Below are 15,184 nucleotides of genomic sequence, written 5' to 3' on the forward strand. Positions count from 1 at the left end.
GGAGAGGCAGGGTCGGACATAGGGAACTGGACGAGGGGACAGAAAGGAGAGGATCTGTTCAAGAGAATTGCGGCACCGAGGACCTCAGCGCAGAGGAGTCGGCTGGGCCTGGACGGCCAGTGGGGAACGCCAGGGGCACTGCCCGTCCACTGAGGTCGGGGCCATGGGGCGGCTTGTGTGTGCATTCCGTTTCATGTTGATTTGAGGTGGGGTGATGGAATAATTCTTTCTTTGTTGGTTTTTGTTTTTTGTTTTTGCGGTACGCGGGCCTCTCACCGTTGTGGCCTCTCCCGCTGCGGAGCACAGGCTCCGGATGCGCAGGCTCAGCGGCCATGGCTCACGGGCCCAGCCGCTCCGCGGCATGTGGGATCTTCCCGGACCAGGGCACGAACCCGTGTCCCCTGCATCGGCAGGCGGACTCTGAACCACTGCGCCACCAGGGAAGCCCTGATGGAATAATTCTTGATCCACAGCAGGCACTTCTGAGAGTGAAAGAAGCATTATCACGATCAACCTGGCCCGTTCTGCGCAAACTGGGACATGAGGTCACCCTAGCTGTGGCCCCTCTGGTCCATGGAGATCCCCAGGGGTGGCAAAGCCTAAGGAGGGGTGGGCGCGCGTGTCCACGCCGTTCCGGTCAGGAATTTCTCTCCTGGGCCAGTTACAAGACGGGAGAAGCAGGCAAGGGAAGAGGCTGGGGAATGGAAGGCTCTGGCCCAGCCCTCCACGGCATCCCAGCCCCCAAGCCTGGGTTTCTCCTCAAGACCCACATACAGCGTGGACACCTGAGGGGCCACGGGACATGTGGAGCAATTTTTCTGATGTTTGATCACGTGCTTGCTGCTGAGGGATGCTCTCGTCCTGGGGGGCCTGGGGGCCACAGCCTCCTTCCCCAGAAGGCCAGCCGAGGTGGTGCTGCCTTGCAGGAGCCCGGGACAGTCAGGGACAGGCCCAGACCTGCCGGGCGCCTCTCAGCCTGGGGCATAGAAGGGGCGTAAATCTGAAAGCTCAAGATGAACGGCCGGAAACCTCCAGGTGGAAGAGAATAGGGCAAAGAGACCAAGAGGGTCATGGAGGCAGGGGGTGGAGGGGAGGCAGAGTGGCCTGTTTATTAAAAACACAGAGGTTCTTGTTTCCTGGGCTGTGGTCTTGTGGTCCCGAGCACATGGCGGATTTTCTCTGCCAGGGCCTGGGCGTTGGGCCTTTCCGCATGTCTCTTGCTGGCAGGAAGCAGCTCGGGCCAGAGCTGGGGGCGCTGCTCTGGGCCTGGCCTGCCACGTGTCCAGCCTGGCTTCAGTGACTAAGGCCAACTCCATGACACTGGTCTCTCCTCCCCTCTTCAGGGGACCCCCCTCAGGGTTAGAAACAGTCCATGAGTGGAAACTCATCGCGGTCAGCTGAGAATCCAGGCCACTGCTGATGGGTGTCAACACAGCAGAGAGGAAATGGTCCTCCCTCTCTCCATCCCACCCGGGGGCCTTCCTAGGCCAACGGGCCCTCCTCCCTCTGGACGGCTGGAGCCCGGGTGGCCTGGTCACCTGGGCCAGCCTCACCCTGCCCGTGGGATTATCAGCTCCTGGGGTGAGGGAGGCTCGCCATCACCGCGACTGGTACAAGCCTGAGATCAGAGGAGATACTTAATAAGTAAATATCCGACGCTTTGAACTAGATGGCTTCCAGGAGCATTTTTATTTCTGGCCCTTTATGGGCTGTATATTTAAGCCCTTACCACTTCCCCCCTCAATGTTAATTTTTCTGTACAAATAATCATCTTAACTCTTTTGGAAAAATTTTGAAAATTATGTCGCCTTTTTCATCATAAAAACCACAGTCACGTCGCAGAACGTGGAATAAGAAAAGGCGTCCCAGCCCTCGTGAAGCATGACGTGGTGAATTTCTTTCCTACCAGTGAAAGACATTTTCAGAAGTGGAGAATTCGTCTGTAATCCCATTATTCTTGGGTTTTCTGTTTTGTCAACATTCCATTTCAGATGTTCTCCACGTACATAGATTTTACACAACTATTTCAGAGGCATGTATGTCATCAGAATGTGCCCTGTTCTATAGTCTGCTTTTCTCAATTCATGCAAATTCACATTCTTCTATGTTGCTGAATTTTCTGATCCCTTAATATTGGACATTTAGGTTGTTTGCAGTATTTTTTGCTGTTATAGAGATTTGTAATGAGTAACCGCACTTACAGCTTTTTTCTTCTTTCACTGTTTTCAGGGTATAAATGCCCTCGTGAAGGTCAAAGGCTATAAGCATTTTCCTGGCTTGATACAAATGCTTGCAGTGATCAGTAATCACCTGGCATTGTAGGAGGGTACGGGTTCAGTGCAATCTTGTTAGAGACATTCATCAGTAAAATATATTTTTCCACTTTAATAGGTAATGAGGTCAAATGGTACCTCATTTAAATCTACATTTCTTTGAAAACAATAAGACTGAAAATCTTTCTAGATGTAATTCCTCTTATGTGAACAGCCTAATTACATCTTTCAGACATTTATCTATTATAATCTTTTGTATTTCTTATTAATGTGTATGGACTATTTTATTTAGGATAAACCATTGTCCCATTTGGTTTAAATATTTTTCCAGACCTTTTTCTTAGCGATTTTTAATTGTTTGTTTTACATTTCCATAGTCATTTGTTGCTTTTAGCAGTTTCAGAGTTTAGAATGTTATCTTCTCTTTGATGATCTAAAAACATTCAATTCTATTCTTGTTAAAATTTTGTATCTTTTTTAATCCACCTAGAGTGTGGTCATTCTTTTTAGATTTCTGTCGAAATTCCCCAACACCACTAAATTAAAAGTATTTTTAAAAACCCTGCTGTGTTGTGATGTCAAGTTCATCATGTACACACCTCACACGCTATGTCCGAGTGTCTGCTTCTGGCCAGTGAACAAACGGGTCAGATTGTTACTGACCTGAGTTTGGCTCCCACGTCAGTTTTATAACTTGACACTTGTGTGCAGCTGGGCTCCAGTTCCTGTGTCTTAGAGCGGGCGGGAGAGGGTCTCCCTGAGCGGGTGAGGATCACATCAGAGAGCCCTGGGGAAGGCCCCCCTCCAGCAGGGTCTGAGCAGGGGGGTCAAGGGCTCCCCCCCACCCGGAGCTGCCAGGCTCAGCTTCCCCCAGCCCCATCCCCTCTTTGCTTTCTGTGCACACAGTGGGTGGTGGGTAATGATTTGGAATTGCTCTGGGGAACTACCAAGGGATCATCCCCATCTGGGGGCTTGTAGACCTGACCACCACAGGTCCCTGGGCCTGGGCTCATGGGTGGTGAACTCCACGGGGTGAGGGGGCTTCTGCTGCAGATGCTGACGGGGCTGAGGCAGACAGGTGGCATTTTGCCAGTTCTGCGGTCGACGGGTTAACGGCCCGTGTGTGTACCTGTGTGTGCACTGTGCATGCGCGTGTGTGCATCCGAGCATGTGTGCCTGTGTGCGTGTGCAGGGCAGGGAGGGGTGTCCAGGGAAGGAAGGCGGCGGTCCTGCCCCTGCCCTGCAGCCTGCCCAGCCGAGGGGCCCCACCCTGGCTGCCGGCCGAGCACTGTGTCACATGCTCGACTGTTTCAGAAACTCTCAGGAAATAAACCTGGGTGGCTGGGAAGGGGCATCAGCGTACCCCAGGTGCGCCGAGGTGACTCAGAGTGAAAGCGCCTCAGGGCTGCGACCTCACTGCCAGCCTGCGGGTCGGGGGTGGGGGTGGGGGTCGGGGGCGGAGGGTGGCTTTCAAGGAAAGGGAGACTCCATCCCCTCCATGGCCGGGGCGCACACAAGGCGGCAGGAACCTGACAGATGGGCGGCAGGGAAGTCCCTCGGCAGGACCAGGACCCCAGAACGTGTTTGGAAAGGAAGTCACAGCTCTCGGTAGCCATGACTCAGCCCACACAGGCTGCTCGCTAGGACCTGCCATTACTTTCCAGTGATTTCACTGAAAGCTGGAGTGGGAAAGTGGGTGCACATTTCTAGTCATTTCAGTAGGAACTGGAGCGGGGTGGGGGTTGGGGGGCGGCTCTCTTGGTTCTGTGACCCTGCCCTTCCCACCCCATCCTGCCCGACCCTGCCCTTCCCACCCCATCCTGCCCGACCCTGCCCTTCCCACCCCATCCTGCCCCTGCCCCTGCCCTTCCCATCTGACCCTGCCCTTCCCACCCCGTCCTGCCCCTCTTACCACGGGGTGGATGCCCCACCTGTCAGGTAACAAAAGACAAGAAGAAAATGACGCCCTGCTTCCCTGAGAACCGCTCTCACGTTACTGGAGAGGATGAATTCTACCACATGAATCAGCATGACTCGAGGCAGCCCGCGGCATCCTGTCCCGGGTGCGGGCAGCGGGGCGGCCTCGCAGAGAAGAGGACTGCGTCGGGGGCAACGTGATAAGCGGGGTGATGTCCTGAGTGGCCCCAGCGCCGAGGGGTCACAGTCACCCCAGCACCATCCTCCCCGCAGCTCGACAGACACAAGAGGAGTTAAGATAAGCCCAAGACCGTCCTTACAGTTTGACCTTTTCTACGAGTACCTTGATGACTTACCTCGGAATGTCAGACTGTCTTCTTTTCGCGGTGTCTACTGGGGATCTCCCTGCCGGTTGCCATGACAGTGACCCGGCCGGCTGGGGAGGGCTCCCGAGGCGAGGTCCGGGCCCAGGCGAGGCGGCCCCGGGGTTGTGGGGGGGAGACACTCGAGATGCATCGGGACCCGAGGCTCACCTGCGAGAGCCGCCTGACAGGAGACTGGGGGCGGAGGGAGGCGAGGATGGGACACGTGACGGGGGTCCGGGCCTGGGTGCCTTCCGTGCTGCACGGGGGAAGGAGGAAAGGATGCTCTTGAAGGTTTCGGCCTCGGTGGCTGGAGGCTGCCAGGAGGGAGTTGGTTCCACTGGGAGGTTTGCTGTTCGGTTCCTGAGCAGGTTGAGCTGGGGATGGCCGTGAACTTCCAGGGGACAGGTCAGACGGATGGTGGCGGCGGGCGGGGCGTGGGGGGCCGGGACCCTGAGGGGCTGGAGGCCCCGAAGGAGGGCAGGGGGTGAGGAGGGCCTGGGGTGGGCGTCGGGGAGTGCGGAGCTCTGAGACAGGCCCATAACTCGCGGGGGGAAGATGGGGGCCCAGAGAGAAGGTCAGAAGGTCACCGTCGTGATGACCCGGCAGTTTGGAATTTCGAGCTGCCCCCGGGTCCCAGGGAATGCTGTGTGAACCGGAGAGGTCAGAGCGGGAAAGCCAACGCAGGGTTCTTACTTTGAGGGCAGAAATATCTTTAGTAGGAAAGCAGGGGTGGCCCAGCAGAGACCAGACTAGGTCTGGGTCTGATTTTCAATTCCGGGCCTCCACTGACTCACCTGGCGAATACTGACTCAGCACTGTTATGTTTACACACGGATCGCAGGGTCAGGGATGTAAGCACAGACTTCCAGTGTCCGCAGGCACAGCTGTGTGCTCCCCCGGGGCCCCGCGCTCCGCCACCTTCACACCCTGTGGGACGTGGGACGGGCAACACAGTGGCTGCCTCTGGCTCCAAGTCAAGAGGGTGCAGTTTACAAGCCGCTACCTTGCTGAAGGGCCGTGGTCGTAAAAGTAGGCCCTTACGGCGACTCAAAATTCAGGTCTGAGACCACGTTGCACGCGCGTCCTACAGCTAGTACTGTAGGACCGTCTTATGTTCCTTACAAAACTGGCTTTCATGAGACTGAACTTGCTGCCGTTAAGGAGAAAAGGACTCGCTTGCCCCCATCACAGTAGAGACTCTACCAGCTGTTTTCAAGGCCTGAGTGCGTCTGCCTGGAGGCAGTCGAGCTCCCTGACGGAAGGGACCCTACCGTGGTGACCCTCGCACCTGACGACTCTTTCCCCGATACGTGTAGTCAACCTGTTGGCAGGCTTCGTTTATCTCCAGTACACTCGCGATCGCTCCGTCTTCCCATCCTTGTGAATCCAGGTATTCAAGGCCACGGGAACACACTCGGCTGGTTTTAGCTGCTGCTGCTGTGTGGACGTTTGGAGAACTGGGCACCAGAGGGAAGCCCACCTCAACCCTAAGGGCTGTTCCCCACCGCCGGTGAATGTGTGACCGCCTTTTGCAACCGTCAGACTGCGTTGTCTTTTCACGCCACAGCACCTACGGCAGCGGGAAAGGCTGCCCCGTGTGGCCCGGGCGGGGAGGGGACCTGAAATCCCCAGGCTGACACGCCGGCTGGGACGCCGCCACTTCTTAGCTTTGTGTCCCTGACAGAGTCACTAACCTTCCAAGGCCTCGGCACCCTCGTCTGTAAAATGGAGATGTCAATGCTCGCGTCTCCACGGAGAGCACGTCAGAGGACCCTTCAAGTCCTCAGGCGATGTGAAAGGGGACGGTTTCTGCTTGGTCGGGGCTGAGAGCCACGTTTCCTTTCTCACATCGACGAGAACCACCGCAGCCGAGTGTAACTGTCAGCGACACGCGCCCCCCTGTGTCTTCAGCCTGCGGTGCTTCGCACCCCAGCAGATGCTCCTGAAGGAGGGCGAGGATTCAACCACCTCAAGCCACAGACTGGGGTGGAGCAGAATAAATGCATCAGGAGCTGAGGTTCCACAGTGGCTTCGCTTCGTATGGTAAAAAAACCCCACAAAAACCCTTCGCGGGCCTTAAAATATGTTTCTGTTAACTCAGTTGCCTTTACCCTCTTCAATGGAAAGTAAAAAAATCCTTTTTTTCTTTCTTTCCGACATAAATAGGAACTCACTCTTGTTGGGGCACGTGGAAGGGAACCCGGAGAGAGCGGGCCACCGAGACGAGGTTCTAGAGCCCCGACGTGAAGAGCAGCTGACGTACCCCCCAAATGACACAAATAGTTAATTTCTCATGTGTCTCTGAGAAGCAAAACTGCCATTTTAAGGAGATGCAGGTCTACTTTTTAAGCACCCGTGATTCTGAGGGAGGGCAGAGCTTCAAACTCACGCCCGATTCCTAGGTCAGAGCCTCACAGCCGTGTTCCCTTTGCTGTTACCTCTCCGCGTGGACAGGTTACGAAATAAAGGCGCCTGTTCCTATCCACCAGGCTACCTTCCTCTGCCCTGAGTAAGGACTCCCAATGAGCCAGGCCAGGGGGCGCACTCCCGGGCACCACGGTTTGCGCACGCTTCTCTAGTGTCGCCTGAGTCTCACGGTTAAATACTTTCAGTTTTGAAAATGGAAGCGCAACTCCGTGCTGAGGCCCGAGTGTCCTGTCAAAGGACCAAAGGCGGAGGACGCACTTGGGCTTGGCAACCGCAGACATTTCTTCAGGTGTGGAATTATGCGGGAAGGATTTCTGTTGTTGTTAACCGGTTGTTAGATCTTTCTTTTTTTTAACTGCTCTGCTCTGAACGAGGAGAATCAGCAAAATCAAAGTGAAACTTAGAGAATAATGGCCAAGACCTGGCTTCCCACCGCTGCCAGAGACGGCGGGGTAGGCGGGGAGGGGGTCGCCTCAGCAGCCGTTCAGTTCCAAAGGTACAGAGGGTTAGTTCTGACACGATTACTAACTCACCAGAAGGAAGTGAAGCAACACGGACAAAATTAGTGTGGGACGAGCACAAACACTTACACGCCACCACACAGACCGTCTGAGCCGAGCACGGAAGGCAACAGACTTTCAGCACTGCCTAAGTCAGGGTTCAAACAACATCTAGTGTTAGTGGCCTCTTATGAATATCTCAACTGTTCAATGTAAACAGAGGTGAAGAGATAGGAAAAACAATATGATGAGTTTGCCCAAGTTCAAATTTTTTTTTTTTTTTTTTTTTGCGGTACGTGGGCCTCTCACCGTTGTGGCCTCTCCCGTTGCAGAGCGCAGGCTCCGGACGCGCAGGCTCAGCGGCCATGGCTCACGGGCCCAGCCACTCCGCGGCATGTGGGATCTTCCCGGACCGGGGCACGAACCTGCGTCCCCTGCATCGGCAGGCGGACTCTCAACCACTGCGCCACCAGGGAAGCCCTCAAGTTCAAATATTACCCCCAAAACCCGTATTTTATTCAAGAAACAGAAAAGGTCATTTGGTGCCATGCTTTTATTCAAATGAAAGGGGAAAAACTACACGGTACCAGGAAGTAGCAAATAGGACAGTCCTTTACAGCACAGCATCGTAAAAAACCTGTAAGCGATGCTCCGGGGCGCACGGTAAGCACACCAGACACTGCACCGCCCGAAGTGCCCATGAAACCACATTAAAAAGCTGAATTCGGCTTTAAAAACAGCCAAATAAAAACGGTTAACAGTCGTTCGAAAGCAAAAGGGAAAAGCCGAGAGGAATGAAAAGCTTTCCAAGGCTGTGTCACGTGGCAGAATCTGACAGGCCGCACTGGTAACCGTTACGGGTCTGTTTGGCAAACGTAACTGAATAATTGTCCTAATAACGTGACCCTCCAATGAAGAGAAGCACCAATGTGTTTCAATAGGGTGGACGGATATCTCCAGACTGTATGAAGTAGCGTAATTTTCATGTGTATAATTTTCAAAACATAATTTAAAAAAGATCTGCAGACTTAAATAGATCCATATTCTTTCCGCATGAAGAAAGCAAAACATACTGAGAGCGAGGAACTTCTGTGGCAACATTCACATTCTACCTTTAGACACTGTGGACATTGCTGGACACACACAAATTTGAGAATAAAGGGTGGTCCTGTCCGGTTTTACATAGTCGGTTCCTCCATTGTCTGGCAGCCAATTTAAAAAAATTTAATGGCCAAGTAATGTCACCAAGAAGATTGCTTTGATAAAGGAAATTTAATTGATCGAAAAGAACAAATTTAGTAATGTAGAACGCTTATGAATTCTCCTTTTGTCTCTATTATTTACCACATTTTGATTAGATTCACTTACTTGTTTTTTTTTTTTAAAACTAGTCAATCTAAACATGTATTTGACAATCATTTCCTTCTCATTGTGATAGAAACGGTTGTCTGAAAGGTAACATGTGCAGTCCCCCAGTTTAAATCTCCATATATTATATACACAGTATGTATACACTTAAAATATAAGAGTTACATATATCCTGGTCTCTTACATGCAAACAGTAGATCACAAATAGTTCTGAGCTACACATATATCTTGCACAGGTACTGGAAAAAAATCTGTGAATTTTTTTTTTTTTTACAGTTTTAACAAATATACATAAATATAAGGACATAAATTACAGTAAAATATTGACAGCATTTGAGAAAATGTTGACAACCCAGATGCACTGATGCCTAAAGGCCTTATAATAATAGAAAAGTACAGTTCAGGGACATCTCATTCCTACTCTTTTTAAAAAATAAGTAAATACATCATATGAGATATTAGTTATTTCTCTAAACAACTCAGTTAGAGAAATGTATAAATTTTAGTCTCTACTTCCCGTGAAAGAAAACAGACTACACATCTCATATATGCTACAATACTGTCTTTCCCTCTAAGTTTACACGGTTGTCACAACACTGAAACATAACAGGGTCACAGAATCATTCAAGTCTTTTCCTGAGAATGAAGTTTTTCCCCAACTAACCCTCTGGTATACACTGTTAAAGGAACAAAGACCACATAGAGAAGATTTCAAGTGTGTACTTAATCTAAGCTGAACCACTTGAAAAGGATAAAGAAGAAGAAAAACTCAACGTAAGCAAAAGAATGTGAAGCTATTTTAAAATTAAAACGTAGCCCTTTGTACATGTTTAAAAATTCTAAATATAATTTTTTATATCAGTTATAAATATAATGTAAAGACCTCTTGAGAACTCATGGCAGGAAGTCTTACATCCTCTGATTCCGAGACTATTCTCCAAGTGTCCTTCACTTCCGCCAGCTTATAAAGTGACATACTTTCAGAGAGACAGAAAGCCTTTTTGTTAAAAGAACAATCCAAATTATTCTGAGTTGGCCAGAAGTGGTGTAAAAACAGCACTGATTTAATCAGCAACTTCTTATAACATCTTCTTGGTTAAGCTCATGTGGTTTAAGTGAACCTATAGCAGCTCTTCACGACTTCTCCTCTTATTTAATAGAGAAACATTAATACTTGAGTGAATAATAAATATGGAATTGTAAATACTCAGCAGAATAATTCTTGCAAATGCTCTAACACCATTAAAACATGAGGATTGCTGTAAAACTAAACACTAGTGTTTCTCTCGGCGTCCTAAGAAAGACGCAAGTTACCTCTGAAGGCCCATTTCCTACTCGCATGATCTCCACGTGAAACAAAATACAAAGGTATCTTGGGACAAACCCCCAGCAGAGAAAAACAGCAAAATAAACCATCTGAAGACAGGCATGTACGTTAAAAAGTTCTTTAAAAAAAAGCAACAAACAAAACACACAATTCGTAATCTTAGCCGTATTTCAACTAGTGTCCATATGAGAACTCAGTGCTTCGATGTATCGAATACCGAGCAGGCGAACCTCCACCTGTGAGCTGGACAGCGCGTCACCGCCTGGCCTATCACCCGTGTGGGTCCTCCTGCACTCCAAACACTGCGGTCTACATTCCAGTTGTCATGACAACAGAGCTGGATGTCCAGTTTCAATTAATAAAAGTCTGTTGGCAATTAGAAAGGTTTTCTATAGGCAGGAAAGATGAAGTGCAAATTTAGCATGAATGTTCTGAAGCGAGTATTTCCCGGTTCCTATGCTTTAGTGGGCAAAAGTTTCTTGGGCGTCACTGGTCTCTTGGTCTGCCATAAATGGCTGTGAATGGTAATGGCATCAACACTGGCAGATAAAGTTTTAGCGGGGATGTGGCTGAACTGTTTCCTGTCAGAATTATATTTGTAAAGGCCCTCGATCATCTTTTTAGTGATAGATTTAGGGCCTATCCCAGTCAGCTTATTAATCTCTTCAGTCTCTGGGCAGTAAGTGTACAAAGACCTGAACTGGCAGCCTGAATCCCGGAACAAGATTAGGAAGTTGTTGGCATCTGACTTCTCCATCTCCTTTAGGATAAGAAACAAAAATAAAAGCCCTTAAACATTTTGCTGAATATAATTTATATAACTGTGTTACATTTCTTGGCCAGTTTTTACGACATGTAATTTAAAATATAAGTTCTTAGTAGCCGAGATGAGGCATGCAATCCGCGTCCAGCACACGGGGATTGAGATGTGTGCAGAGACCTTACCGCTGAGGTCCTGTTGGCTGTGCCGGAATTGTAATCCCGGAGGGACTTAAAAGGGCTGCAGGGTCTGCTAACTCTCGGTCTCAGTCAAACTGTCTCTACCACTAACAAGCAGGCACTGGCCATCTCCTTCGCAACAGAGCTTCATTTTAAAAAAGGCAGATCACGTTATCTGCATTTATGAAACGTGAATGAGTGACTCTGGGCAAGAAAATAATTTATAATTTTATATTATCATCTTAAGTCTATGCCTAGTCTTTAATAAAATCTGCGGTCTTCCGGAATCCCGTTTGAAAGTAGACTCGGTCTAACAATGAGAACATAGTTAACAGATCTTTCATATGCTATTGAAATTCTAGGAGTCCCCTGAAGAGCATTTCCTCCTGAACTGAAAGAGAAGACTCCGACAGTTTTACAGTGTTGCCAAGTCTAATTTTCATGCAGACATGCTTACCTCCAGTATCTTTTTCTTCTGACCTTCATTTACTTTTCCAGCCAAACAGCAATGCGCTAAAGCATTTTGTATTATGTGCTTATTGGACTTTGCACTGGGTTCTTTGAAGAGCTTTGGTCCTGTGGCAGAATTTAATAACAGTAATAAAACAAAAACAGCATTCCTACGTCAGAAATACGACTGTGTTTAAACGATGCGGCTGTCCCTACGCTGATTACACTCTGTGATGGAAAACCACATTCTGTGCCTGAGGGCCTCTGGCTGCTCTGCAGCGGTCAGAGGAGGTCAGAGCACTGCTGCATCCCCAGGGACACCCCTGGGGGCCTTCGCGGGCCTTGCTGTGATCGTCGCACTGCCCGTTTCCCCTCTTTCTCGGGTTTGGTAAGGTGATTGGTGAGCTTAACGCACAATGGGACCGCAAGTAACTTTAGCTTTTAAAAGACAAGAAAAAGCTTCATCTTTTTCTTCTTCCGCACCTCTGGGGTTTTTTCTTAGCATTTTTTTTTCACAACGGTGTCTGTAAAGCACAGAAACCCTTTCTGCCACTTTGCTGGGACATTCGCGCTCGTGAAGGGCCGTGTGTTGGCAGGCTCCCTCCCCCTCACACTAACTCAGCTCTGCCCCGAAAGGCCCTCGGTAGTGTGCCGAGAAACTGGTTCTTTGGGAAAGAAAAAACATGAGCCCTGACCTTTACCTATTTCTAGAGTAAACTACTCCTACCGTGGCTGACTCAGGGCCAGCAATTGTTCTGCAGCCGCATAATTCCTGGAATTTTACAGTCAGCCGGTGAGCTGGTCTGAGCTGGTCAGGTGCGTGCCGCAGGCCTGCAGCTCTGGGCTCCCAGTGGTGCTGCAACACGGCCATTAAGCTGGCCTTGAAGGCTGACACGCTGCTGAACGGGGCTGTCGTAGAAGCCATAGAACAGGGAGGGAAAGCTCACACCAAGTCAGCCAGCTTTGCCTCCCTGGGCCTTTGGGGGCCACTTCCAGGGCCACACGGATGCAGGCGGGACGCGGGCGGTCTCTGCTCCTCCGCACTTCTCCTGTCCTCCCACCTACCTCTCCAGGGCGCTCACATTTCCTCTCCTGCTTCTTTTCTTTAGTTCTTACCTACTTTCCATTCCATGAGCTTTTCCTTCAATAACACCTCTGCAAACAGAGGCTGGAGGCGGGCCTGACGGGGACGTGCAAGGCTGGGTGCCCTCCTAGACCCAATGCATTCCCATGTCTTCTAGAGCCTCTCAACATTTTTTCAAGACGCACTGTTCCAGATACTGAAATCCCAGCGTTAGAGCAGGGGCTTGGTGGACTCTAGCTGTTCCCAGTACTCAGGACCGATGCACTGCTGAGGGACCCTCTCTAAAACTTCTTCAAACCCAAACCACAACACAGAAACGGCCTGCATTTTTAAGGGAGAAGTAGAGGAACGAGGTGTTAAGTGGTGCTACTACCTTTTAGAAACTTACCTTAATTCTTCTGGGACAAACCATATCACTGAAACCGACTTACCTGAAAGCGACCACCTGCGTTCACTGTTTTGGATCAGTCTTCCGTGTTTAGACCAAGAGGCAAATCAGTGAACCTTTCTTAGCACAGCCTGCGGTTAGTCTCAGCCCCATGTTAAACTGTTTCCCTAAAAATGCACAGGCACTGACCTGTGTACTCTGTTCCAGAAGCCACAGAAGAAGTGGTCGAAGCGTTCTCCCAGTCCTTCTCGCCATTTCTACTGCCACAACGGCTTGGGGACAAGAAGCCTTCTACAGACTCTGATCTAAATAATAAATAACATTTTAATGCCTCAGATAGAGAAAAACATTTGGGGTTCAGAAGGGTATACGTGAGCACCAAACACACTCAACCCAGAGGCTTTAAAACAAGACGACGGTGATAACTTCGTCTCATTCACAGCTATACATCCAAGTCCTGAGAACTCAGCAGGCACTCCCTAAGTGTCTGCTGAATGACAGGATGAATGGTTTGTCCACATGACAATCGGCAATTAACGCAGTGGGGTGGTGATACAAAGATCAGAGCTCAGAGCTGATGACTGTCCCTAGAAACGCTCTTTTCTGTATATGGGTGTTATAGTATAAAATAATGAAATACTGATTTTTAGCTTCTAAGGTACATATATCCTAGAGAAAGAAAGAGACAGCGTACAAAAGAGATCTTTCCTAAGTCACGAGCAATAATTCCTTACTTTGGAATTATTCTAAAGGGGAAGAAAACTAGAGGCCGGCACTATACCGATGAGGTACTTTCTGTTTTTACCATGATTATATCACAATCGTAGTGGCAACGACTGATGTACAATTACGGTTAATGTCTTGTTGGTGTCATAATTCTAAAATTCTGCAGGATAAAAAACTGAAAGATGAACAGACCTCTTTACATATAAATTTCTTTTAACAGAAACCCAAACTCTCCTAGCGAGCAACACTTATAAACATTTGTGACTATGGTCCGTTCACTGGGAAATACAAAGTAACGTTTTCTATGAAAACGCTTACGCTGCAACTTACCTCGGGGTCCTCCTGCCTGAATGCACACTCTCGCTGTCGCCTGTGTTCAGTGACGCCAAAGAAAGGCTAGAGACTGAAAAGACACGATAAATTTGTGATCCTGAATAAAAACAAGATTAGAAATTCAAAAGGAACAACTGGAAAAGAGTCTGCTCATTAGGCAACACCAGCATATGAAAACGGAGCTCACGCAGTTTCTTTTCCTTTTTAGATGCATAATATGCTTGCATGCATGTACGCACAATTTATTCAAAATGAGCAAGGAACTACTTTTGAGAAATAATGAAATAAGTGAGGAATTAAGAGGTACAAACTTCCAGCTGGAAGATAAATGAGTCACGGGGATGAAATGTACAGGGTGGGGAACATAGTCAATAACTGTGTAATATCTTTGTACAGTGACAGGTGGTAACTAGACCAACCCTGGTGATCATTTTGAAACGTATGGAAACATCAAATGAATCACTATGTTGTGTAACAGGAACTAACACAGTGTTGTAGGTCAATTATACCTCAACAAACAAACCAACTCATAGATAAAGAGATCAGATTTGTGGTTACCAGAGGTGGGGGGAGGGAGGGGGAACTGGAAGAAGGTGGTGGAAAGGTACAACTTCCAGTTACAAGACAAACAGTCCTGGGGATGTGATGTACAGCAAGACGATTACGGTTTATAATTTATCTAACACTGCTGTGTGATATATGACACGAAAACTGCTAAGAGTAAATCCTAGGAGTTCTCATCACAAGGAACAAACATGTTTTTCTTTTCCTTTAATGTTGTATCTATACGAGATCAGATGATGGATGTTCGGTAAATTTACTGTGGTCATCATTTCATGATGTATGTAAGTCAGATCATTATACTGTACATCTTAAACTTATACAGTGCTGTATGCTAATTATATCTCAATAAGGCTGGAAGAAAAAAAAAAAGAAATAATGACAAAATTAATTGCTGTTAGGATTTATTCCAGAAACAACGTGGTAATATGAGATATAATACAGTGATTATAAGGAAGAAGTTAACAATAAGAAAAATTAACAAAGAAATCAACAAGAAGAATAAAATATATTTAGGAGTATCTAA

The 15,184-nt window shown here is 48.6% G+C and overlaps 1 protein-coding gene across 2 annotated transcripts in view; it reads right to left on the reverse strand.

Moving 5' to 3' along the window:
• Positions 1 to 8,030: 8,030 nt before the first annotated feature.
• CAMSAP2 (calmodulin regulated spectrin associated protein family member 2) overlaps positions 8,031 to 15,184 on the reverse strand; it is a gene marked incomplete at its 5' end in the record, with an annotated part of 98,151 nt that continues 90,997 nt past the window's right edge. For both annotated transcript variants that reach the window (XM_079916360.1, XM_079916359.1), the window contains 4 exons: positions 8,031 to 10,937; positions 11,574 to 11,692; positions 13,228 to 13,343; positions 14,095 to 14,167. In XM_079916360.1, coding sequence (XP_079772486.1) covers positions 10,632 to 10,937; positions 11,574 to 11,692; positions 13,228 to 13,343; positions 14,095 to 14,167 — 614 coding nt within the window. In that variant the 3' untranslated portion in view covers positions 8,031 to 10,631. The remainder of the gene's footprint in view (positions 10,938 to 11,573; positions 11,693 to 13,227; positions 13,344 to 14,094; positions 14,168 to 15,184) is intronic.

The sequence above is a fragment of the Stenella coeruleoalba genome (genome assembly GCF_951394435.1).
Source record: "Stenella coeruleoalba genome assembly, chromosome: 1".
NCBI classification, from domain to species: domain Eukaryota; kingdom Metazoa; phylum Chordata; class Mammalia; order Artiodactyla; family Delphinidae; genus Stenella; species Stenella coeruleoalba.